The sequence below is a fragment of the Desmodus rotundus genome, chromosome 3 (genome assembly GCF_022682495.2).
Source record: "Desmodus rotundus isolate HL8 chromosome 3, HLdesRot8A.1, whole genome shotgun sequence".
In the NCBI taxonomy this organism is placed as follows: domain Eukaryota; kingdom Metazoa; phylum Chordata; class Mammalia; order Chiroptera; family Phyllostomidae; genus Desmodus; species Desmodus rotundus.
In genome coordinates this window covers 20,628,957-20,654,682 of record NC_071389.1, presented here as the reverse complement: position 1 = coordinate 20,654,682, position 25,726 = coordinate 20,628,957, and the positions used below count along the sequence as shown (strand labels likewise).

Here is a 25,726-nt window from a genome sequence, read left to right as displayed (position 1 = left end):
AATGCCCAGACCTGCCTCTCTTGCCTGAGAAGGCCTGGCATTGGTCTTGGCAAGAAGGTGACTGAGAAACATGCCTCCCTAGTGGAGAGGTAAGCTCCTGGGTGAGGTTCAAACCACTCCCGACCTCTGCCTGCATCTCTCTCCTGGTGGGGAAGCTGGCTCATTAGCTATTTAGGCACTGGGAATGAGGCTGAGTCTGTCCATCACATCCCCTCCCCTCCCAGCTGCAGGCCCCTGGAGACTGAGATTGGGCCTCTCTCCTAAAGATATCAGACTTAGAGTTGCCAGGGCCTTGGAGATCGTCTGGTGCAACCTTCACTTGACAGATGGGGAATGGCAGAAGGTGGGGGGGACTTTACCCAAGGCCTCAAGGCCAGAGGAGGCTGGACATAGGCTCAGCTGGAGACCACCCCCCGTGCCCAACCCGCCTAGCAGTTGGTCTGGAGCTTTTACATTTATTACAAATCCTGGAGGCAGCAGAGCAGAAAGGTTAAGAGCTCTCTGGCTGTGTATTCGGACAGCTCCAACCCTGGCACTGGCCATTTTCTGTCTGTGAGACCTTGGAACAGTTACTCATCCTCTGTGAGCCTGACACTCCTCATCGACAGCATGGAGTGATTGGGTCGCATTAAATTAGAGGACATTTGCAAGGACTTAGTGCTGTACCTGGCACATAGTAAGCACTCAATAAACAATAACAGCTCTAGGATTTCACATCGTACTCTGCACTATTGACATTTCGGGTCAGAGGAGGCTTTGTTTTGTGCAAGGCGATCCTGTGCGCTGTATATTTAGCAGCATCCCCAGCCTCTCTCTACCCACTAGATGCCAGTAGCACCCCTCTCCCCAAGCTGTGACAACCAAAAATGTCTCTAGACTTCATCACATGTGCCCCCGGGGTCAAAATCACCCCTGGTTGAAAACCTAGGCCTGAAGAAGTCCTACTCAGTTTTCCAGGATCAGCTCAAATGTCACCTGCTCCGTAAAGCTTTCCCTGACCTGCCAGGCAGAATTGCTGGGTACTCTCCAGATTCTAACATGGGGTCAGACCCTGGCCTCAGCACGGAGAAGCTGTGTGCCCTTGGTGAGGTTACTTCACTTCTCTAGGCTTCCACCTGCTCATCTATAACAGGGGTGGAAGATAGCGTGAAGGTGAGCGATGCTACGTCAAAAGTGCCCGATACTGCCCTGACCGGGGCGGCTCAGTCGGTTGGGCGTTGTCCCGCAAAGCGAAAGGTCACCAGTTCAATCCCTGGTCAGGGGACATACCTAAATTGCAGCTTTGGTCCCTGGGCAGGGCGTTTAAAAGAGGCAACCAACTGATGTTTCTCTCTTACATCGGTGTTTCTCTCCTTCTCTATCTCCCTTCCTCTCTCTCTAAAATAAATAAGTAAAATCTGTTTTTAAAAGTGCCTGATACTGTGCCTGGCACACAACAATTTTTAAATATCTTTTTATTTTTTTCAGATTATAGGATTAGCATAATAAACAGAGCCATATAATGTAAAAGTTAAGTCTCCCAGCAGTCCCACCCCGTAAGAAAACTCAGTTAGAATTGCTTTCTAGTTCTACAGAATTTTTGTTGTGTAAATAGCATGCGAATGTGTGTGTAGGGGGGATGCATTCCTTTTTTCTTTTTCTTTTTTTTACTGCTGAGCACTAGACCGCAGAGCACAAGGGAGGGAGGGAACCCCATCTCAGCAGGGCTTGGGACTTCTCAGGCAATACTTACTGAGCTCTAGCCTAATGTACTAAGCGCATTTATGGTATTACCTCATTTAATCTTCATAACGCCTTATCCAGTGGGTACTGTAATTTGATTCCTTTACAGATAATAAACAGAGGCTCAGGAATGCAGTAACTTGTTTGGTCGCCCAGCTAGTAAATGGCACAGGCAGGATTTGAAGCCAGTCTGACAGGGCCACTCAGCCGTGGAGCTGCCTCTGAAGGCTGGGTAGTTGTCTTCCCACCTCCCCACCCCCTTCCCGCCTGTCTTTGTATTTCAAGTACTCAGCACAGGGTCAGGCTAAGGACACGCTCTGTACCAGCTGATGCACCGAGGACAGGTGGCTGGATGTCGTCTTGGTCAGGCATGGTATCCGGCTCTCTGGCCAGCTCAGCTTCCTGACCTCCAGGGAAAGGATCGGGTTTAGGCCCAGCCACCCCCTCCAGGCCTCATGTGACCGCTGGAGCCTTTCCCAAGGCCTCCTTCTTGCCACAGGAGACAGTGGTATGTCAGCCTTGGATGGGAGCCTTGAAAAACTAGGTGTGGGGATCCAGGGACACCAAGGCAGCCACATAGGGAAAGAGCTTAAAGGGTTAGGGGAAAATCTGGGTTCAAATCCTGCCTCTGGCTTCCCCCACCTGAATGGAAGGTAATGCCTTCTCTTCACCCTTTCCCAATCTGGGAAATGGAAGTAGGAACAAGACTGTCCACTTAATGTATAAAGAGGGAGAGAGAGTTGCTGCCTATTCAAAGAAATGACAGATACAAAGGACAGGGAGGCAGCCAGGTTGCCTGTGTCCTGAGAAGCAGCTTCTGCTGTGACTTTTCCCAGGAGAGGGCTGGATTTATGTGCAAGTAGCAGTCTCCGTGGGGGCGAGGCTGGCAGCGAGTCAAAGCCAGGGCTAGCTGTTGGCATCGCACGTCCCTCGTCACAGGTGTCCTGTTCATCCAGGACGCGGTGGCTAAGCACAGGCTACAGTGTAGAAACCTAGAGTTGAAGTTTATTTCATAGACAGAAAAGGACCTGGTAGGGAGTGGCAATGAGAGTAGTAACAACTCTAAAAAAGACACTGGCCGACATTTACTGGCTGTGTGCTATGTGCCAGGTGCTGTTACAGGCATTGAATCCTCACAGCAGCCCCGCCTCCCTTCCCTACTCCCAGTGGGACTAGGATCAGCGCCATTGCTGAGATGAAGACACTGAGGCTGAGAGGCCCGGTAACTTGCCCGAGATCACACTGCAAGTGTGAGGCAGAGCTGGAATGCAGACTAGGGTCTGTCTGGCCTAGAGCTCAGCCTCCCCACCAATACTCTAACTGCCTCAGGGAGCATCCGAATGGTGAGGGAGCTCGGAAGCCATCCAGTTCCACCCTCCCCCCACTTTCCATGTGGGAAGTGGGCATATCCATGGTTAGACTGGAACCCAGCTCAATGGACTCATCCAGTGGTGTTTTCACAACATCATTAACCTTCAGGACCTTGAAATCTGCTTGGACACTTGGGGTGGGGGAGGGGTGCGGAGGACTTGGAGGTGGGTTCCATTCTATATTCAGAGATTCATTCAGTAATTTCTCCAGTTGACACCGCTGCTATGGATACTGAGGCCAAGGCCTGTGAGGGACCCAGGAGAGAATGAATGAGCCCCAGCCTTGCTGTGGTTCTCTCTCCCTCTCTTGATTAATCTTCACAGCAGCCCTATGAATTGGGTCTCATTGCTACATTTTTAAATGAGGAAACTGAGGCTCAGAAACTGTGCCTAAGTACAACCACTAAGTGTCACTGAAGCTGGAACTCGGACTCCCGTTATCTGAGTCTGACCAGGGACAGGCATGGAGGTGAGCACCTGCCCAGGTGGTTTGTTGTGGCTGGAGGGGAGGCTGTATGGGAGGAGGCAAGAATGGGAGAGTGAGGCTTGACCAGCTCAAGAAGGACCTTGAATATACCCTCCCCCAGCCCAAGGAGCTTGGACTTGATCCTGGAGATGCTGGGGAGCCAGGAACGGGTTTGAGCAGGCGTGTGTGGCCTGGTCTGATCTGTTCAGGGTGGGCTGGTGGGAGAGCCTGGAGGCTGGGGGAGCAGCCAGGACTTGCAGCCAGAGGCGGCAAAGCTCAGACATAGGCAAGATATACAAGAGTTCCTATCTGTCCGGAGGAGCAGGAGCTTCGGGAGGTCCGGGCATCTAAGAGGGATTGGGAGGAAAGGAAACAGGAGAGGCAAGTTCAGTTTGCCATGTTAAGATTTCTAGCATCCTTGGGTCAGAGAAGGGAAGAAAGAGCAGTACCAGAGCACAGAGAAGCGGGGAGGGCCTTGACAACCTCCAACATGCCAGCACCATGCTGGGCCCTGTCACAGGTACCATCTAATTTAGTCCTCATCACAGCCTCAGGGTGGCTCTTATCCCCATTTGATGATAAGGCTCTGAGAGGTGGGCCCTGAGAGGTGGGCCCTGAGAAAGGAAAGACATACCGCTGGGATTTGAACCCAGACTTTCCTGAGGCCAGAGTTCATGTTGTCTCCACTGGGCTGCGCTGAGCGGCAAGGGGGTGGAGTCCCTGAAGTCAAGGCGAGATGGCCTCCTGAGGCAGCCTTGTCCTCTGGGCTGGGAGAGGGTGGCCTCTCAGGGGGGGAGGTCTGGCTCTCTGTCCACCCCAGCTGCTGTCCCAGTCCTGGCCTCTCCAAAGCTGTGGGAGCCTCACAGTCTCTGAGCTGACATATTAGCGTAATTGTGTGCTCAGGTCTGCACCAGCCCTGACTCTGTCCCCTCTCTGGAGGAAGGGGTAGAGAGCTGTGACTCTGCCCTCTGCGGGTGCCTCCTCCTCTCCCCTCCTCCTGCCCTGCCTCAGCTCTGATTGGCCCCTGCAGAGGCCAGCTCCCCCAGGTTAACCTTCAAGGCCTTCTCCACACCCCCAACGCTCACCTGAGCCAGCCTCATGGCCTTTCAGCTTGTGACTGCCCCTGGCCACATACTTGGCTCCAGCCATCTCTTACTGCCCCCACGTCCTGCACAGGCCAGGTGTTCCCCTGCCTGACTCGTTCTGTCCACTGAAATGCTTGGGCCCCACCCTGGAGACTAGAAGGAACCCTGCCCACCTCTCTCCCTGATCCTTCCATCAAAAATAAACTCTCTCCTGGGAGCTCCCCAGGTCTGAGTCCCTACTTCCCGTATAATTGTAATTACTGTGATGATAATGACAACAGCTAAGAGCAACAGAGCACATCCTGGGCACCGTGGCAGGTCGTGAATTAGGTCGTCATGTAATCCGCACAACCCTGTGGAGCCTGTGCTGTTATTAGCTGTGCTTCACAGATTTGGAAACTGAGGTGAAGGGAGGGTGTCACAAACACAGTCCAGTGGTGGCAGCCAGCTGGGTTGGTTCCTAGGTGGTCCCACCGTGTTTATTCTGTTCTCCCATGGAGTCTTCATATCCACGTTTCTGCCTCCCCAAACAACTGCAGCCTCCTCAAGGGCAAGGACTGTGTCTATAGCCGCCCCCCCACCGAGTGGCTGGTCCAGAGCCTGGCCATGGGTGACCAGGCATGGTGCTGTGTTGAATTGAGTGGGAGACAGAGCAGCCAAGGGTTTCCAGCAGGGATTTGGAGTCACTCAGAGCCCCTTGTGAGCTGTGTGACCTTAGGCCAGCCACATGACCTCTCTGAGCCTCCATTTCCATGGAGGTGATAAGGCACTAACCTCGTGAGCTTGTGAGAATTAGATACATGACGCCTGTGAAATTCAAACCCCAATCACGCCACCTGCAGCCCTTCTGGTCCTGAGCCCTGGCAGTGCCAGCATCCTTCCCCCAGTTAGCCCTGTCACTTGGGAGTTTATCGATAGCTTCGTGTTTCGTGTTTGACCTCTGCTAGTGGTAAATTACCCGGTTGGTTCTCCTGTGTCAATCCGTGTGGCTGTGGGCCACCCAGTCCCTTTTCTTGGACTTTAATTTCCTGTTTTAGTAATCCAGGGGGTTGGACCAGATGGTCCCAGGAGCTCCTTCCTGCTCTGGCTGCCTGAGGACACAGGGAGGCACCTGGACACAGCAAGGGGTGAGGACATGGGGAAGTGACTCAAAGCCTCACATGGGACATGGTGACCACTCCACCTCCTGAGCGCTGAGTGTATGCCATGCTCTGGCCGATGAGGCGTCACACTTCCTACTGTTATCTCCTTTCACCCTCCCAACCCTAGGAGGTATTGTTATCCCCACTTCACGGATGAGGGACTGGGGCACAGAGAGTTAGGATACATGCCCAAGGTTACACAGTGAGCGTGTGGCAGAGCCAGCCTCCTGACCAGGTCTGATCCCGGGCCTGGAAGGAGACAAGGAACGGGGGCAGGGATGGAGTGGAGGCAAAGCTCAGGCTGCCTCCTAGTCCTGCCCCTTGAGTTCCAGGGTTTGGTTTTCCTAAGTTAGCTGTTCCCTCAGTCTGGGTAGCCCTCCTGGGGTGAGCTGCCTGCTTGGGGCCCTCTCTCCCCTCCCACCCTTCCGGAGGTGAGCTCAGATCTGTGCAGCCTCTTCCCTGGACAGATTCATACTGAAGTCACTCTGTGCCTGGCCCTGTCCTAGGTACTGAGAGTGAAAATCTATCAGATGCAGTCCCTGCCCTCCAGAGCCCACAGTCTCGTGGGGGAGATGGACAGGTAACTTTGTAATGTATATGTCACGTGTGCCACCATGGCGCCAGTGAAGGAGTGTCTGGGACAGTGTGGACAGTTTGAGATGCTTCTCAGTGGAAGTGATGTTTACTCTAGGTCTTAAGAGATGGGTAGGTGTCCAATAAGTGAAGAACAATGTGGGCGAGCTCTCCAGGCAGAGGGACCAACAGGTGCAAAGACCCGGAGGAGAGCATGCACCAGGCTTAGTGCATCTAAAGCAGCGCCGTCCAGGAGTTTCCAGAGTGATGGAAGTGTCGTGCATCTGTGCTGTTTGATACAGATGCCACATGTGGCTTTTGAGCACTTGAAATGTGCATTCCAGTAGCCGGTGCAACTGAAGAATATAGTTTTAATCTTATTTAGTTTTGATTTCATTTTAATTTAAACACACACATGTGGCCAGCGGCTACCATATTGCACAGTGCAGGTCTAGACTAAGAGATAAGGCTGGAACAGAAATCTGGAGCCAGCAGTGAAGGGCCTTGAATACCTTGTTCTGATTAGTGCCATCCTTCCCAGACAGTGTAGAAATCTTGGAGAAGGGCGTGGGGGGAGAAACACGGACACAGCTGCCCTTTACAACGATCACTCCAGCTACTGGGGCAGGTGGGGGGCACTTGGAGAGTGCAGCGGCAGGGAGGGGCCTGGGGCCACAGCCCAGGGGCAGGGAGGTGGGGGCTAAGGGGCGGAGGTGATGGCAGAAGGCATAGAGAGGAGGGAACAAATTTCAGGGCAAACTGAAGATTGGATTGATGGGTGAACAGTGTCAAAGATGACTCCCCAATTTCTGGCTCCACTGGCGGTGGGGGGTGGGGTGCCCTTCTCTGAAATGGGAACATGTGGGGGGAGTAGGTTGGGGTCCCCTAATATTGTACTTCCAGCATTCACTGTGATGTAAATGTCTGTGTCACTGTCTTCCCCCCCAACTCATCTGCATCCCTCCCGAAGCATCATGGGTTGGAACTCGTCCCTCATCTCTCTCTCTGTTGCTGACACAGCACCATGTGGGGCCCAATTCGATTGCTGCTGGGGTCCAAGAGGAAGGGACAGGCCTGTTGTCCCTATTCCCCAGCCAGGAAAGCAGGAAGGAATTTGTCCAAGTCCCTCAGGGGCCCTGTTCAGAGCACAGCCTCCAGGGCGGTTTTCTCAGACTCTGAAGAGCTGCCTGGGTGGCTGGGTCCTTTGTGGACCCGGGAGGACCACCAGTGCGGAGGATTGCAGCACTGGGCCCACCTCCTCCAACACGTGTCTCTCAGGCCTCCTCCCGAGCTGGACAGGCCCGAGGCTGTCAGGGAGGGGCTGAGGAGCTGCTACTCTGCACTCATGAAATCCATCTGCTCCAACGACTCAGATGCACCGGAATCAATTAGGAATGACTCTCAGCTGTTAGTAATCCGGGCCTGACTAAAAGGAGCTGAAATTAGGTGGGGGTGTACTTCTCCTCCATGTAAAAAAAATAAAGGAAAGGACCCCAGGCAGTGGTGTGCTGGAGCCAGTTTGCACCGGTTCCCGAGAGCTGACTGTGCAAACCTCCTCGCAGCCCCGCGGTGTCCTGTGACCTCTCATTGATAGCTTGAAATCGGCTTGGGTGGGAGTGTTCACGTCACAGAAACTGGCAAACCCTGTAAACTGAGGCTTTTTCTCCCCCACAGAGGGAGCTGAAGGAGCAGCTTCAGGCCCTTCAGGATAGCGAGCGGGAGCACACAGAGGCGCTGCAGCTGCTCAAGCGACAGCTGGCGGAGACCAAGGTGAGCCAGGCCTGCGCACGGAGGTGGAGCCGGCCGGATGGGACTGGGCTCCGTGGGGGCGGAGCCAGCGGGGGCTGAATGGGTTACGAGCTGGGGCTTGCTGTGGGGGCGGGGCTTCGAGGGGCTAAACTCCAAGTGCAAGGGCCGGGGCTTCTGGGTGAAACCGAGGTTGAGGTTTCAGCAAAGATAAATGGGGTGGGACTCACCTCAGGGTGACTGAGGGCAAGGATTTGGTTTAGTGCCTGGGTTAAGGGTGGGTCCTCTTCCTACTTTGGTTGGAAGTTGAGGTAGGACCAGGGGCCCTTGGGAAAACCCTGGCTCCCTGCAAGGGTCTTTTTCCCTCTTCCATTATTAAACACATCTTCCCTTGAAGCTCTGGCCATGGGATTATGGACTCTGAAGAACAGGTTCAAACCCTGCAGTCTCTGGCTAGCCTGGTTTAAAAAGAAAAGCCTTTTTTCTTGTCCTAAGAGGAGGGCAAGAATTCTGACGCAGCCGCTCACTCACTGTGTGACTTGCAGTAAACTGCATACTTTTCTGGAGTTCCTGTCTGTACAGTGGGGACTCTGCCAGGTTCCTCGCAGCTCACTTCTGGATCCTGGCACACGTCTGAGGCGCTCCCTCTAAGTTCCCCTCACAGACGGCTCACTAACTGGGCAAGGCTTGCTTTGATTTCTGCCCCATTTTTCTGGGACCAAGAACTGAGGACTCAGGCCCAGCTGCTAAGCTCTCGGGTGATTTCACTCTGGCTCCACTTCATCAGCAGCAGTGCGGCGGCCTGCAGCAGCTGGAGCGGAGCGTTAGGGATGCTCTGGGCCTGGGGAGGCCACACTGGGGCACCAGAGGCCATTGGAGATCCAGATCTGTGCCCCAGCTTGGCAACCTGCTGTGGGGTCTCACACATTTCTTCAGAGAACATTCCAGAGGGACCCTCTGAGCAGGACCCTCTGCAGGCAACAGATGAGAAACAGTGCCAGGACTCTGGCCTATCTGCTTCTCACAGCCTCAGTTTCCCCATCTGCCTGGTGATTCTATACCTTCCTCATAAAGAGAAGCACATGGAAGCCTCTGTCTGGATGAGGTGGGAATATTATGGTCTGTTTCTTCTCCCCAGCATTCTCCTTTCTCCACACCGCCCCCCCCCCATTGTTTTCCTCCACTGACCTCTTCCTCCTCTGATTTCCTGTCCATCTGTCTACCTCTGGGGGGTCCTGTGGGGCCACCTTCCCCTCCAGCTCCCCCAGCCCTGCTTCCTGTCTGGACCAGGGTGTTTATACAAGAAATGCCTATGGATGCTTTGGAGGTCATATTTCACCTGGTGCCTGACTCGGCTTTCCTGCGGCGCCTGCTCCCCCAGTGGCCCAGCCTGAGGGTCTGTCCGACCTCCCCAGGCCCAGTGTTTTCCTTGGTCGGCTCTGACTGAGCGATGCATTCTTGGCAGGGTGTTTTTCTGCAATGGCCCCAGCTCCTCCGAGCCCCAGTGTGTTCCCAGGGAGGTGGTGGGCTGGGGCAGGGGCTTCTTTCCCAGCCACAGCAGCAGAGGGACTGGGGGTGAGGCAGGGGTGGCTCTGCCATAGAAAGAACTAAAGTAACCTGGACATACCCGTTAGGATAAACCTTTCTCTGCTAGAAACTGTTTCCCATTCATTGTCTCGCTGAGCCCCACAGCATGCCACCTCCACGAGAACAGGACTCCCCAGACCTAGCACGGTGCTTCCCACACAGTCAATAGTTATGAGTGAGGCGGGCAGGAACACCCTTTAAGGTAGAAACTATAACACCGTTTTATCAGCAAGGAGACTGAGACACAGAGAGGTTGAGGGGCTGGCCTGAGGTCCCAGAGCTCGTAAGTGGCCCACTGGGAGCTTATTTTCCAGTTCTGCCAGAACCTAGTGTCTACCCCAGCCTGGTGCTGGGATAGCCTCAGCCAGATCCCTGGCTTTGTGATCAGCAAACCAGGCAGGTCAGGAAACATGCTTGGGTCTCCTGGGGTGGCTGTCACCCAGAGGTTCGAGTTCTGAGCTGCCTCTCCCACTTTCCCTTCCCATCCTCTCTTGTCCTAGGGAACCCTGGGCTCCCACCCTAGAAATAAGATGGAGTTTGCACCCACCTTTGTAGAGTAATCTTGGGCAAGACCCTTCACTCCTTTGCCTCTCAGGCAGGTACTGACTGCTAACAGCCTTGTGTCGGGCCCTGGGATGGACGGGGGTTGGGGGGTGGTTGAGGGGTAGAGCTGAGGAAGACATCATTACCATAGGGCAGGGGGGTTGATCTCCTAGCTGGGAGCCACATGAACCGTGGGACTGTGCGTTAAGTATTTATAAAATGCTCTGGGAACCTTTAACTAACTGCTTGAAAAAGTAAAGGAAGGTGTCACAGAGGAGATAGCTTTTGAATAAACAATTGGGGTGTCCATTCTAGGCAGGTAGAATTGAAATGCAGTGGCACTAGAGAGGTAAGCTAGGATTAATTAAGGACTTTGAATGCCAGGCTAAGGAATTTGGAATGTGACTAGTCATCAAGGAGCCAAGAAAGGTCCCTAAACGCAGAATTGGCTATGACCCAGTTTATGCATTAGAAGGATCACTCTGGCAGCGAGTTTGTTGGCCGAGACACAGAGTTGACTTTGGACCGAGTGAGTCGGAGGGCCTCGGGATCCCAGGGTTATGTGGGGAAGAGGCATCTAGAAAGATGAATGCGTGCTCAGGAGATGTGTGGAAGGCCAATGATGAGGATGTGGGAGCCATCCTCAAAGCAAGGCAAGCGGGAGGTGAGAGAGGACACGTGGGATGAGAATGGGAGGAACTGGCCCAGGCACACCCTGAAAAACCTGGTAGCAGAGAGGGAGCAGCCACAGAGGTGGGAGGCAAACCAGCACTTTCGATTAGTAGAGGGGACCCAGTGGTCCAAAGGCTGCTGCAGAGTGGTTCAGGAGGAAGTGGTTCAGGAGGAATTAGAAGGGGCGGCCATGGGATTGGGGGACCTTTAGAGGGCGGCAGCAGATGGTGCAGGAAGGAGCAGGCCCCATCTTCTCTATCTGCGACCTGCCACTGCAGAAGCCTCTACCCTCCCTGAGTGAGGGGCTCCAGAAGGCCACAGGCAGCCTGGGTGTTCTTCCCCAGCCTCCCTTCCACCCCTTTGTCTGCCTGGAGCTCTGGGTGGGCATGCGCAGGGAGGCTGGCCCACTGCCAGCAGTTCTTCCTGCCGGCCGGCAGCCCAGACAGGGAGGGAACTGGCCCTAATTGAGCCTTTGTGGAGCCTCCCACAGAGCCCTGGACACTGCACACTGCAGGATGCCTGACTCTCTGAACTCCCAGCCAGAATCCCACAAAGTGAGATTGCAGAGGCAGGCCCCACACACTGCTGCGGCCCGGCCACACTCCCGTGCCCTGTGTGCATCGTCCTGACTCACGCTGGCCCCTCTTCCTGTTTCCCTCGCCCTCGGTTGACATCCCGCTCATCCTCCAGGCTGCAGCTCAGAAGCCAGCTCTCAGTGAAGACTTCCAGGATGTGTTAGAACTGATGCCTTTTTAATAAGCAGGCCCTTTCTCTGAACCTCGAACAATACCACGCATGTGGTGAACACTCCCTCACTTAACCCGCACCATAACCCTGCAGTGTGGTTTTGCTCCCTCTTTCACAGATAAGAGAACTAAGGTTCACAGACATCAGGCAGCTGAGGTTGCCGTGCTCCAGACCCAGAGCTCGGTGCTGCCCCAGCCTGTTGAGCACAGAAGCCTGTGCCCTGCCCCACTCTTCCTTGGCCAGCGGGTTTCAGGGGTGGTGGGACAGACAGGGCGAGTGACCACCAAGGTTTGCCCAGCGTGTTGCAGTTTCTAAAGCTTCTGATATCTGTCATCAATTTGTCATCTTTGTTTGAGCCCATGAGTGATTTTGTTAAAAAATAAAGACTTACCTGTATCCCAGGTTGAACTCAACATCTTCTCCCTGCCCCCCATCGCAGCTTCAGCTTCCCATCCCTCTGACTCCCAAGCCAGAAATAGGGCATCATCCTCACCCTTTTCTCACGGCAGCCTGCCAGTTAGTCACCAGGGCCAAAGATGTCTTCGACACCCTAAATCTCTTTCAAGACATGTATGTCCCTTTGCTGATCCTGTCACTCCCGCCTCATTGTCTCACCTGGACCACCCCATTAGTTCTCTAATGGGGTGCACAGAATCATTTGCTGCGCCTGGCCGTGCCAGTCATTTCATACCACCATACTTTCTCCTGCGCCGTTCCTCCCACCAAGCGCGTCCTCTCCCCCTCTCCTCTCTACATGCCAAGGCTCTCAGTGTCCTCTTCTCACCCAGAAATCACCCCATCTGCTCTCCCTAACATAACCCTGATGACTGTCCCCACAGTCTTCCACCAAAAGCCTGCGGACCACCATCGGCGAGGCCTTCGAGCGGCTGCACCGGCTGCTGCGGGAGCGGCAGAAGGCCATGCTGGAGGAGCTGGAGGCCGACACGGCGCGCACACTGACCGACATCGAGCAGAAAGTCCAGCGCTACAGCCAGCAGCTGCGCAAGGTGCAGGAGGGGGCCCAGATCCTGCAGGAGCGGCTGGCCGAAACTGACCGACACACCTTCCTGGCCGGGGTGGCCTCACTGTCAGAGAGGTAAGTGTCTACCTGTTGGGGACCTTCCTCAGATGGGCATCCCCTCTCCAGCCCATGCGGGGTGGTGGGAGTGGGGCAGATGGGGCGGTTAGCAGAGAATTCATTCATTCAGATCTTTATCAAATATATTGGACACCTGTCCTGTGCCAGAGCCTATGCTGGAGGCTTCATGTATTTATACATACATAATATAGTATATTACTTGTGTTACAATATGTATGTTCCAGTACATATTTAGGTATTATTTACAACATCGATATTATATCATACTCCCCCGAAGGTAGTCACCACCATCATCCCCATCACACATGCAGACACTGAGGCACAGAGAAGCTAGATCAGTGGGCTAAGGCTCCTCGTGTGCTATGTAGGGAAAGCCAGGATTCAACCCCAGGTCTCTCTGGTCCCACAGCCACCTTTAATGACAGGAACACTTAATCATGGGTTTGTTGATGATCCATACTGATCACTACCATCATGTATTTGGTGTTGACCATGGCTAAGCACTGTGTTAAACCATTTTGTATGTTATGCCATGTAATCCGTACAGCCTAGAAGGCAGGTGCTATCACAGTACCCATTTTAAAGATGAGGAAACTGAGACTGATAGCTAAGAGCTAGGAAGTGGTACAAGCAGGCACTTGAACTGGGTCCGGCAGACTTCACACATGTGACCTCACCCTATGTTAGCTACCATGAAGGTGGCTGGCTGTAGGGCCCCAGTGTTGGAACAGGAATCCAGCCCCCAGTGCATCCTGCTCTCCTGCTCTCCTTCCAGGCTCAAAGGCAAAATCCACGAGACCAATCTGACATATGAAGACTTTCCAACCTCCAAGTACACAGGCCCCCTGCAGTACACCATCTGGAAGTCCCTGTTTCAGGACATCCACCCAGGTAAGGCCCTGCCTGCCTCTCAGCCAGAGCACCCAGGAAGAAGCAAGGGTTATCATGGGCTGCGGCGAGATAGGGCGCATCCCAGCCCAGCCCCCCTCTCCAAACACAGCAAGGGGGCAGGACAAAGGGACGAAAAGAGTGCCTTGCTGAACACCTACTGTGTTCTAGAGCCTATGCTGAGCACATATACAATCACTGAGCTCAAGGAATCTTCATACGACCCCAGGGAGTGGGTTCTATTAGTGTACGCATTTTCCAGATGAAGAGGCCGAGGCCCTGGGCAGTTCACGATATAAAGCACCTACCTCACACCAGGCGCTACTCTAGGTGCTAGAGATACAGCTGTGAGCAAAACAGGCAAAAATCTCTGCCCTTGCGGATCTTATACCCTAGGTGTGAGAGAGAACGAAAGAAAAGTAAATAAGTAAAATGCAGAGTTTATTAGGTAATAATAAAGGATAAGGAACGGGGCTCAAGGATGCCAAGGTAGGTTAGAGATTTTAGATCGGAGATCCAGTTAGAGGACCACACTGAGAAGGAGGCATGGGAGTAAAGACCTAAAGGAAGGAGAGTGACCTATGTAGCCATCCCAGGGAGGAGTGTTCCTGGCAACAGGAATAGCACGTGCAAAGGCCCTGAGGCGGGAGCAAGCCCGAGTGTTCAAAGAACAGTAAAGAGGTGTGGCTGGAATGACATGAGTGAGAAGGGAAGCTGATGTGAGGAGGTGAGGGACGGATTCGTGGCCAGACCATGAGGGCCTGTAGGCCAGTGTGAGAACTTTAAATTTTACGCTGAGTGAGAGGGGAGCCATTGGAGGGTTTGGGGCAGTGAAGTGACTTGAGCTGGCTGGAGTTTGTGAAGGGTTTCTCTGGCTGCAGGGTTGAGAACAGACTGAAGAGGGTAAAGGATGGAGGCTGGGAAAAGGGTTAGGAGACTGCTACTGTAGCCCCGATGAGGGATGTCGGCAGCGTGGAGCAGGGCCGTGACAGCGCAGGTGGTGAGGACCAGTCGGATTTAGGACCTACTTTGAAGGGAAAGCGACAGGATTTGCTAATGGAGTGGATCTCACGTGTGAGAGAAAGAAGACAAGGAAGCTGGCGACGGTTTTGGCAGAGGTGACTGAAGGATGGGATTGAGGTTCGCAGCCAATTAGGTGTCTCAGTGCTGATGTAGAGGAGGCGTTGTCATGGCAAGTCTGCAGTACCGGAGAAAGATCACCGCCGGCATCCTCAGCATGGGGACCGTGTTGGATGAGCCTGGGTGAGATCACCTAGGAAGTGAGGATAGGTGGAAGAAAGCGGGGGGCCACTCTAATATTGGGAGCCCTGAGACATTCAGGGACAGGAGGGAGGCCCGGCCAAGGAGACAGAGAAGGAGCCGCCAGAGAAGTAGGAGGGAACCCTGGGTTGTCCTGGAGGCCGAGCAGAGGAAGTGGTTCCAGCAGGAGAGTGGCTAGCGGTGGCAAAGCCTGCTAGGCCAAGGCTGGGAGAACCCAAAACTGCCTGTTCTCCAGGTCTAGTGACATGGAGGTTTTTGCTGACTTTAACAGGAGCTATTTCGGTGGAGCAGTAGGGGAGGGAGCCCGATTGGAGGTCGTCCAAGAGAGATGGGAGGAGAGGAAGAGGAGACAGTGTGTGGAGACGCTCTCAAGGAGTTTTCTTTAAGGGAAGGAGAGGGAGTGTGGCAGCAGCTGTTTGTTTAAGGTAGAAGAAGTAACAGCGTATATGTGGGATGATGGGAAAGAGCCAGGAGGAGAAGGCAGAATTGAAGGTGAAGGAGGGAGAGAGTTGCTGGAGTGACAGCCAAGGAGCGGGATCTGCTGGGAGCCCAGAGGAGGCAGGATAATGGGTACTGAGCAGAGGGGCCGTGTGGGGCTCGTGGGAGTCCTCTGCTGAAGGCTTCACCTCCCACAGCGAGGCAGGGAGCAAGGCCGTCATCAGAGATGAGGATGGGCACAGGGAGGTAACGGAGGTTTGCCGAGACGGGAGGTCTGGACAGTTTCCCAGCAGTGTTAGTAGCCCCTGGGGCTCAATGCCTTCCCCAAATCACACAACCCACAGGGGCCACAGATTCCAGCCTTTTGACAGCAGAGAACCTGGTGTGTTCCTGAGTCTGGCATGATGTCCTTTACAGGCAAGACACACATATAGAGGGGAATTCTCCCTGAGAGGCCGGCACTGCTATTATCCTCATTTTTTCAGGTGAGGAAACTGAGGCACAGAGCTATTAGGAACTTGTCCATGGCCACAACCTTGTCTAGCAAGACAAGGACTATGTATGAAAGGGACTTACCCAGCACTGTGGGAGCCCAGAGGAGGCAATGGGGGGCTCTGGATGGAGCGGGGAGGGGGGGGGGACGGTGGGGGGGAGAGGGGAGCCAGGGGATGTTGAACATCACTGAGTAGATAATGTTTGAACTGAGTGCCAAGAGCTGAGGGCTTTGCCGCTCAGGGAAGGACGGGCCGGAAGTATCTCCGGACAGTCCCTGGCCGGGAGGGCATGGGCGGGGCGTGAATGATCCCAGGGTGTTCACAGCTGGGCCTCCTGGGTAGGGGTGGAGAGGGGCTGAGGCCAATCGCCAAGCACATAAATGCCAGCGGTGGGGCTCCCCTGTAGGTGACGGAAGGGCTCATTTGATGCACCATTACCGATTTCACAGAAGTGAAGAGACACCCCCTAGTGCTCCATGCCCTTGTTCAGAAAGGGGGCAGTAGTTGGGGAAAGGCCCGTTTTCCAGCAGACGGGGTGGGACTCTGGGTTATCCTCCTGGGCCTGGCGTCTGTATGCTCCGACCCTTGGAGGGACCTCCACAGTGAGACCCAGCAGGGTGAGGGCCACTCGTGGCTGAAGCAGTATAACGCAAGGAGGCAAGAAGCACGTCCAAGGGTCCTATTCCCTCCCCAGCCACTGGCCCAGGGAGGCCCCTCAGGTAGAGGGTTTCAGAGCTCTCTTTGTTTCAGGTACCACCTGTTGTATCCCTGTCACAGCTCAAACAGGCAATCCAGGCATCTCAGCCTGACGAGGCCCTGTGAGCCACATTCTCCCTCCTCCGTACTCTTACACATGCTGCTCCCTTTGCCTGGAACCCTCCACACAAACCTCAGTCATTGATGCCTAGCTCCTACCTCCTTTACATCTCAGTTTATAAACGCCCCTCTGGGGAAGCCTTCCTGGATTTCTCCAGGTGGCCCTAGGCTTTCCTGGTCTCACTGCTTCGTCAGTGTCACTGTGGCTGTCTCCTTCACCACACTGTGAGCTCCAAGGGGTCAGGCGCTGGGTCTGATTCATCACTACATATCCCCGGCAGCCAACGCAGAAGATGTCTATTGATGAATGAATAAAAAAATGAGCCCTCGTCTCAGTTCTGCAGTTAGAATAGTAACTGGAATAAAGTAGGTACTTAATAAATATATGTTGACTGAAGGAACTTGCCACACCTTCTTCAACAAGTTGCTTCCTTCCTTTGAGCCTCTGCCCTCCTCTGTGAAACAGGGATGCTAGTGTTCCCGTCTCAACGCCCTCACAAGAGAGCTTGCGGCTGTGGGAACTCACTGCTTGCCCCAGAGCGGGTTTCTCGGCCTCAGCACTGCTGACATTCGGGGCTGGATAAGGCCTTGTTGTGGGGGGCTGTTCTATGCATGGTAGGATGTTTGGCAGCATCCCTGGTCTCCAGACAACTAGATGCCGCACGCTCCCTCTCCCCAGACTGCCCAAGGTGCCCTGTGAGGCAGATCGCCCCAGTTAAAAGCCACTGCCCCAGGGAAAGCTCCCCATTTGTGAGGGGCTGAGGGAGCAGAGTAACATGTGCCCTGAACATCCTGCCAGAACAGATGCCCGTGGGGATTTTAGAGAACAGTGATCTGGTTAGCGAGGCCCCTTCTTTTGTCTGTAGGGCCTGTGAAGTCATTCTGGCTCCTCTGCCAGCACCAAGGCCCATTATATCCAGATGGGAGGGGCAGGTGCCCCTGGGGACCTAGCCCATGGATTCTAGCAGCTTCCTGCATGCCCCCTTTGCAGCTCAGGCTGCCCGTTGGCTCATCTGAGAGCTCTGTCTAGCACCTGTCACTCCCCCCCAAACCCTCACCCCCTGCTCTGGAACCTCTCCTACCACCCACCCCTCGTCCCACCCCTCAGCTGACATTGGAAACCCTCCTCCAACTGCCTGGCCTGATTGTCCCAGCTCTCAGGCATCAAATTCATCCCCAGCCAGGCCAGGTGGCCATTGTTCCAAGAACACCAGACACTACTCCCTTTTTTCCTACCACCTCCCTCTCCTGGCCTGTTCTCAACTACCCCCGCTTACCTGAATCCGTCATTTGGGGTTCCGTCGTGTTCACTGCCCACCTAGCTGTGCGACCAGGGCCAGTCCCTGCCCTCTCTGAGCCTGTTTCTTTGTCTGTGAAACAGGGATCAGGGAAAGTGTGATTTACCTCCCAGGGTAGGCGTGAGAGTTAAATAAAACCGTTTATTTGTGATAATAACCTGGAACTTCGTAAGTACTTGACACCTGCTTGTCATTATTACCGTGAATGTCAGATGGCCAAACAGGCTTTCTGGGGCCACAAAAGGGACAGAGCATGTGACAAAAGACCTTAACTCATGTTCCAGTGCTACTTCCACCCCCAGTGACAACTTGAGCAAGCCACTGAACTTAGAGAAGTCTCCTTGGAGCCTCAGTTTCCGCTTCTGAAAACTGGGTATGGTAATTTGTGCTCCTGGGGCTTCTGGGGTATTCCCGCCAGCTAGTGGGTAGGAAAATGCTTTTCAAATGCCAACCCTGTGCAGCTGAGGGCCTGAGCAGGTGCGAGGCCTGAGGAACCAGAGTTTTTAAAGGACTGGCCAGAGGAAAGAGCTGATGGTGTCTCCCGTCCTGTCAGGCCCGAGCACGCTCAAAGCCACAGTCCTTGAGAACAAAGAGGCACAAGCCACTCACTGCCAAGCGATGGTGCTGGACTGAGGGGCTTCTGTGCTGCTTGGACTCCTGTAGATCGCTTGTTGTGTGCTTAATGATGGCCCCGGGACATTTCCTGGGGCCTCCTGTCCCTGCTCCTTCCCGAATGCCTTTGACCTCGTGGTCTCAGAGAGGCTTAAATGGACCAAGAACCCACCTGGAGATCAGAGGGGCTGCCTGCTTTTTGTTTTTATAAAACAGTGTCTTGGGACCTAGGAAAGAGCTCCAACCTGTAAGGTAGTAAACCCCGGAGGACTGGATTTGTTTCCCTGGGTCTGTCACCTCTCCTGAGGATAGAGGATGCGTGCAGGGGTTGCCTGACTTCTAGAAGGGAGAAAAGGTGTCCAATGTCCTCTTCTGGGTCCCTCTCTGATCTGAAGGCTGTTAACTCCTGTCAGCCCTAGCCTCAGGGAGGGTAAGAGAGCAACCCAGAAGACAGGACCCTCTGTTTACGTGGAGGTAGGAGTTCCTAGAGGTGGCCCTCAGCCCACCCTCTGGGGTATAAAAGCCTTGCAAGAGTCAGGCCACACCTTCTGCCTAATGAGAACACCAGGCCCCGCCCTAGCCCCGCCCCCAAGATGTTGGGTCCTGCCCCTGTTATCAGGACTCCCTCTCCCACCCCTAGTCCCACTTCCACTGCCAGTGATACCCAATGAACAGCAGACTCAGCCCCTAGGCCCACCTAATGAATGGTGGGCCCTGCCCTCATCCAGTCCCCTGGGCTTCTGTGCCCAGGACCTGACACTCAGGTCAGGATTTCCTCCTCCTCGTGGGCTTACGGCAGTCCACCCAATCTCAGAACCACTGGCAGCCCCCCAACTCATAGCGGCACCGGAAGTGGCCTGCGCTGTTCTACATCGGCTTAAGAATCTGGGGCTGAGCCCTCCTGCCTGTGTGCTAGTCTCCCCCTGGTCCTTCTGCCCCAAGTCACAATTTTGCTGGTCTCCTCCAATCATCCTGGGCACCTCCGATAAAAGGCCCAGGTGCCTGCGGGGCACTCAACTGCTGCTGCCCACCCCTGAGCATTGTGCCTGCTCTTGACCCTACGCTGCACACAGCTGAGTACGGCCCACATTCTACCGCCAGTACAAGTGGCCCCATCTGTGTCTCATTAGATTCTTCTTCCCTTATCTCCTCCCCCTCAATACACACATACACTTTCTACCTCTTACCTCCTGACCCCACTGTGGGACTTCCCACATTCCATGTGACAGCAGCCTTCTGGTTCTGACAGGCCGCAGACACGGCAACACATTCGTACTCGGATTCAGTGTCTTCCTTCCCGTGGCTCCCCCTCTTCAATATCCCTGGATGCAGAATCATGTTTCCATTGACCCCTCTGTTCACAGGGCTAATCGTTTCCATGCAGCCCTCCGAATTCTAACAACAGGAGCGGAAAGTGTAAAACATAAAACTAAATTTGCTCCCAACAGCCCTGACTGGTGTGGCTCGGTTGGGCATCGTTCCTCAACATGAAAGGTCGCCAGTTCGATTCCCGGTCGGGGTGCGTACCTGGGTTGCAGGTTCGATCCCTGGTCAGGGACTGTGTGAGAGGCAGCCCATCAATGTTTCTCTCCCCTTCTTTCTACCTCCCCTCCCCGCTCTCTAAAAATAAATAAAATCTTTTAAGAAAACTTTACTTCTGACAGAGCTCATGGAAGGAGCTTGCTGTGTCAAACAGGCAGCTTTGTTAGTGGGTGTATGGACGGAAGCCGAGTTCAGGGCTGTCTGTTGCTCCCTGTTGGGGCAGTTACCATCACTGAGGCATTTTATTTCTGTGCATGTACGCAGCCAACAGGAGTGGCCGAAGTAGGGGTGATGCTCCAGCCAAGTGTAATCGTGCCCTGTTCACTGTTAAGGAAAGTGCCAGAAAGACGGATGAAGTCCTTTCTTTACTCCAAAAAAGTAGTGACAGGATTTCTTCTTCCTACCTTTCCTCCCGTCCATCTTGCTCTGTCCTAGAAATGGTCCTCCGCACTCAGGAGGATCGCTTCTACGTTCCCCCTTCTTCCGGCTTGGCATCAGCTCCCTCGGGGAGGAAAGAGTAAACAGATAAGAGTTCATGGGACTTTGAGAGCCAAATCTGCTAAGCCAGTGTGGCCAGCCCCAAGCCAGGTGACCCAGGCCGTGCTGCCTGCCCAAAGAGCAACACAAATTGGGTCAGTTTGATTCGATTGGCCTTTCCAGAAATCTGCCTCGTGCACTGGGCACACGAGGGAGAGGCGGGCTACATGGTACATAGTCCTTCCCTCCTGGGAGGGTGTGGGCACAGAAGACTGTACCCTGTACTGGGAGAGGCGCAAACAAAGTTAAAGCATCTCAGAGGAAAAAGTGAGCACAACTGCTGGGTAACCAGGAAGGCTTCCCAGAGGACCAGCCTTGGAACTGAGCCTTGCGGGGGGGGGGGGGGGGGGGGGGGGGGATGAATACATAAGCAGAGAGGAGGGTGGGGGGGAACGGTCTGAGTGGAGGTCTTGGGCCTGAGCGGGATGGAGACAGCAGCTGAGAGGGAGACTGGAAGAGAGGGCTGGGCTGGGCTGCGCCTGGCTGTGATTGGTCCTGGCTCTGCCAGTGTTTGCTGAGCTACCTGAGACCAGTCTTGTCTCCTCTCTGGGTTTCAGTCTCCCCATCTGTCAGATGAGAGAATTGGTCTAGAATCAGTGGTTTTCAGCTTTTTCAGGCCCATTATCTACCTTCATAACAAATAACTTGTAAAGTCTCAAAGATAGAATGCTCCTTTAACAATTTCAAGTATATGTGTAATATATACATATATACACATATGTACTCATATATAGTCTGACTATAATGTAAAGGAAAAGCAGAAAAAAATAGTTTGCAACATAATATTGTGCATGTCACTGCGTAGATGTTCACTCACATCCACACGAGAAAACATAATGAAGGAGTCAGGTAGAACACCGTTCTGTCTCGAATGCAGCCCGAAACAGGTAGGTTGTATCAGTCAATTGCATTGTTCTAAGGGAACAGTTCTCAGTGAAGTTTCAAACAAAACAAATTTAGTCTTTCCTCTGTTGCATTCCAAAATACACAGTATCTATTAAAACTGTATAGAAAGTATTGTCTGGTGGAACATTTGAAAGGTTTGCGGGGGTTGGCCTAGGACTGCCCTGTGTGTTTCATTCGGGGCATTTAACACCCTATGTCCCATCTCCGAGATGACCCAAACACTGCCACAAATTTCCAAATCACCCCCGAGGGGGATTATCCAGCCATTGAATAATCTTTAAGCTCCCTCCCAGCTCTAAAATCTTCTAATTCTGGACCTCATTTCTGGCTTGTTCAACAAACTTTTGTGAAGTGCCCACTATGTGCCGTGCCCCAGGCATCAGCAATGAACAAGCAGCCAGAGCCCTTGCTCCCTGAGCCAAGCTGAAATCTGGAGGACCCTAGCCTTCACCCTGCCATTTTACAGAAGAGAAAGCTGAGGCCCAGAGAGGCTTGTATTCAGCATCACACATCCTCCTGGGGCCCGACCAGAACCTGACCCTCAGGGAGGTACCACAGAATGGGTCCACAGCCTTCTCTCCACTCATGTCTCCCTCCTCCATCCCCTGCAGTGCCAGCTGCCCTGACTCTGGACCCGGGCACCGCCCACCAGCGCCTGATTCTGTCAGACGACTGCACCATCGTGGCCTATGGCAACCTGCACCCACAGCCTCTGCAGGACTCGCCAAAGCGCTTTGACGTGGAGGTGTCAGTGCTGGGCTCCGAGGCCTTCAGTGGCGGCGTGCACTACTGGGAGGTGGTGGTGGCGGAGAAGACCCAGTGGGTGATCGGGCTGGCACACGAGGCCGCAAGCCGCAAGGGAAGCATCCAGATCCAGCCCAGCCGCGGCTTCTACTGCATCGTCATGCACGACGGCAACCAGTACAGTGCCTGCACGGAGCCCTGGACGCGGCTCAATGTCCGAGATAAGCTTGACAAGGTGGGCGTCTTCCTGGACTACGACCAAGGCCTGCTCATCTTCTACAACGCCGACGACATGTCCTGGCTCTACACCTTCCGTGAGAAGTTCCCTGGCAAGCTCTGCTCCTACTTCAGCCCCGGGCAGAGCCACGCCAATGGCAAGAATGTGCAACCCTTGAGGATCAACACCGTCCGCATCTAACGCAATGGAAGGAAACCGCAAGGACCAGGGCCATGGCCGCCAGCAAGAGCCCTGCCCAGGAGATGGGAGGCCTGACTCTGGCCCAGCTCAGCCAGCCTGAGATCTCAGGCCAGTTGTTTACCCTTCAGCCTCCCTCGTCTGTAAACTGGAGGTTGTGCTCCATGGTTCCTAAGCCCTCTTCCAGCATTGATGTTCTGTGGCTCTGACCTTGATGGGGATGTACCTTTGGTCCAAGAATGTGACATGGCTTCACCTCAGGGCAGCCCCTGCCCGACCCTCATCCCCATCCTCCAAGGGGCAGGGGACTGTCTCCCTCTATCTCCCTCCTGCCCACATGCCCTAACCTCAGGATATGTCAGCGTGTTGTTGCCAGCAGTTGGCAGCTCAAAAGATACTCAGAACCCTCTTAGACTCCCGGGCCTAAGACTGCCCCTGACCAAGCTAGTGATGGGCCAGTTTACCCTTGACCCCAGCCCACAGTGAGCACAGGCAGTGTCTGGACCTCGTGTGGCCTGAAAAGCACCCTCTCCTTCCACCTCTGGACCAAGAACTTTATTGTTCCTGCTTTCCCCCCTTCTCTTCAGGTAGAGACAGTGCTGTGACCTGTGGAAGACACCCAGTAGTCGAGCCCACATGTGACAGTCACTGTACCACCACCATCCTGCCCACGGGTCTAAGGGCAGGACAATGGCACACCTCAAGGCTGATTAGAGCCCAGTAGCCTAAAGGCAGCTACAGGACAAGCATCACTGGATGATGAGGCTTGGATACGGGTCCAGCCTGACCTCTGTGACCGGGTGAGGGGGAGGGGGAGGCTGTGGGGAGCAGCTGTTTTCATCAGAACCTGAGAACAGGAAAGGGCTGCCGGGTGGGAACTCTCATCAGGCTTCTATCTCCGTTAAGATCCCATTGTAGAAAACAAGAGCTGCTTTAGCTGGTTTAATTAGACAGGATTTATTACTGGGTCCCTGACGGCTTTGCAAAATCACTGCAAGGGCTGGAGGAGCAGACTCTTTGCTGAATTTCCAGGAATGGCTCCCAGCTGCCAGATTCATCATGTCTCCTGACCAGGAACACTGCTTCCGTGTGCAGGAAGCCACAGCTTCAGGAAGCCGCTGACTGCAGAACTGTGCTCCCTCTGCTACTCGTCATGCCAGTAAATGCATGTCCTGAGGCCTGCCGCTCTCTCACTCAATTCAGTTCCCAAATCCAAGTCTCTATGAAGGATTTCTGTTTGGGGGATTGTAAATCAGATCCAGCACCTTGACTGCAAGGGAGTCTGGGAAATGCAGTTTTCTTTTTTCCAGCCTCAGCCATTAAAAACAAACAAACAAACCACAAGAAGGAAGTTCAAATGGATGTTGAACAAACCCATCCATGGTTTTCGCCACTGGAGTCTACCTCCAGGCCTTGGCTTTGAAGCAGCAGAGCCTCCAGGTTTCCTGCTCCGAGACTCTGTCCCTGCCCAGGGGCAGGAGCCCAAAGGGTGAGCCTGCAGGACCAAGCTGCAGTGTCTCTCCAGCCTTGGCTTTTCTTTCTAGCCCTGGGGCCTAGATTCTGAACTTGGAATTGCTGACCAAATCCATCCCAAAGGAGCCAGACTAGCTGAACTTGGGGGTCTCTCACCTCACAATGTTGCCCACTGGGGCCCACCTTGGGCAGGAGAAATCCTCAGTTTTACCCCACCCCTTCATCTACCAGAATCTGGGCCACCCCCAGCAATATTTTAAATGTTGCCCATTTTGTGAGTTATGATACATTTGTATTAAATTAAAGTTATAGGATATCAGTGGTCAGTTTCGTTCATTTTGACAAAAAGGCCTACCCATTGTGTTTCAGGCAGCCTACATACATTAACATGGGTAATCCACAAAGCACCCTATTGGGTAGATAGTATTATGCCCATTTTATAGAAGTGGAAAAATGAGGTTAAGAAAGAAGATATTACTTACCTACAGAAAGAGGAGAGGCAAAGGCAGCCTGACCTTAGGGAGGAAGGAGGGATCAGCAAAGATCTTACCCAGGGCAATGGCTAAGGCTACAATAACCCCATTCAGATCCCCGTTTGTGGTCAGCAGGCAAAATGCTGGGACTTTTTGCCCTGGCTGGTGTGGCTCAGTGGATTGAGCGCCAGCCTGTGAACTGAAAGGTCGTCGCTTCGATTTGCAGTCAGGGCGCATGCCTGGGTTGTGGGCCAAGTTCCTGGTTGTTGGGAGCATGCTGATCAACGTTTCTCTCCCTCTCTTCCTCCCTTCCCCTCTCTCTAGAATGAATAAATCTTTTTTTTTTTTAAGTGCTAATACTTTTAAAGGCAAGCCCATGAAGTTGGTTAGCATCAGTTTTTGAGTGAAGAAACGCTACCTCCCAGGGGACCCACAGCCAGTATCAGGAGAGCTAGAAATCAGACCCACGCCCATCCAAAGCTAGAGCCAAACTCTTCACCGGACCTCCCTGGGCATGCTTCTCAACTTTGAGGACTGCTTCAGTGACAGGAAGCAGCCCCCGGAACTGTGAGCTCCCCGGGATCTAAAGTGCAAGCTTAGCCCAGGCTGCGCACCATTGTGGAACTGGAACTGTGAGATTGTGAGTCAAGACTCAACTGCAAGCCAAGACTTGTGTGTCTCCTGGGGTCAGGGGTGGACTCATGAAAACACCATGTGAAGCTGAGTGGGTCCCCTCTCTCCCTGGGCCTCAGGTTTCCCATCTCTACTGGGGAGGGGCCAGAGGTCCAGTTAATTGATAGCCGGTCTTGCTCTGATGGTTCAGGATTCTGTGAGTCTAATGTTCGTCTCAGGACTTGGCCTGCTCAGCATCTAACAAGGCCATTAACTCTGGATCCTTCTCTCTAGGGTGGAGCGGGAACAGAAAACAACAGAGATAAGGTCTCTTGGCAGCACAGAGCTTGGCTCAGGGGCTCTGGGGATGAGCCTTCCCTCCTGCCAGAGAGAGCATCCTGGGAGGCTGACTGCTCACACCTGGGCAGCATTCCCAGCTTCCTTC

The 25,726-nt window shown here is 53.8% G+C and overlaps 1 protein-coding gene and 1 long non-coding RNA gene across 5 annotated transcripts in view; one reads left to right on the top strand and one right to left on the bottom strand.

Moving 5' to 3' along the window:
• The window catches only part of TRIM62 (tripartite motif containing 62), a 27,986-nt gene extending 3,655 nt beyond the window's left edge, over positions 1–24,331 (top strand). For all 3 annotated transcript variants that reach the window (XM_024554539.3, XM_024554538.3, XM_045190799.2), the window contains exons 3-6: positions 8,033–8,128; positions 12,493–12,749; positions 13,528–13,643; positions 22,176–24,331. In XM_024554539.3, coding sequence (XP_024410307.1) covers positions 8,033–8,128; positions 12,493–12,749; positions 13,528–13,643; positions 22,176–22,726 — 1,020 coding nt within the window. In that variant the 3' untranslated portion in view covers positions 22,727–24,331. The remainder of the gene's footprint in view (positions 1–8,032; positions 8,129–12,492; positions 12,750–13,527; positions 13,644–22,175) is intronic.
• Positions 14,047–25,726, bottom strand: part of LOC139440785 (uncharacterized) — a 22,434-nt gene continuing 10,754 nt past the window's right edge. Inside the window, exons 2-5 of one of the 2 annotated variants that reach the window (XR_011650957.1) lie at positions 20,526–20,623; positions 19,767–19,901; positions 17,947–18,039; positions 14,047–14,913 (exon numbers count right to left, since the gene is read on the bottom strand). This is a non-coding gene — a long non-coding RNA (uncharacterized lncRNA). The remainder of the gene's footprint in view (positions 14,914–17,946; positions 18,040–19,766; positions 19,902–20,525; positions 20,624–25,726) is intronic. The other variant, XR_011650958.1, reaches the window with a different exon arrangement.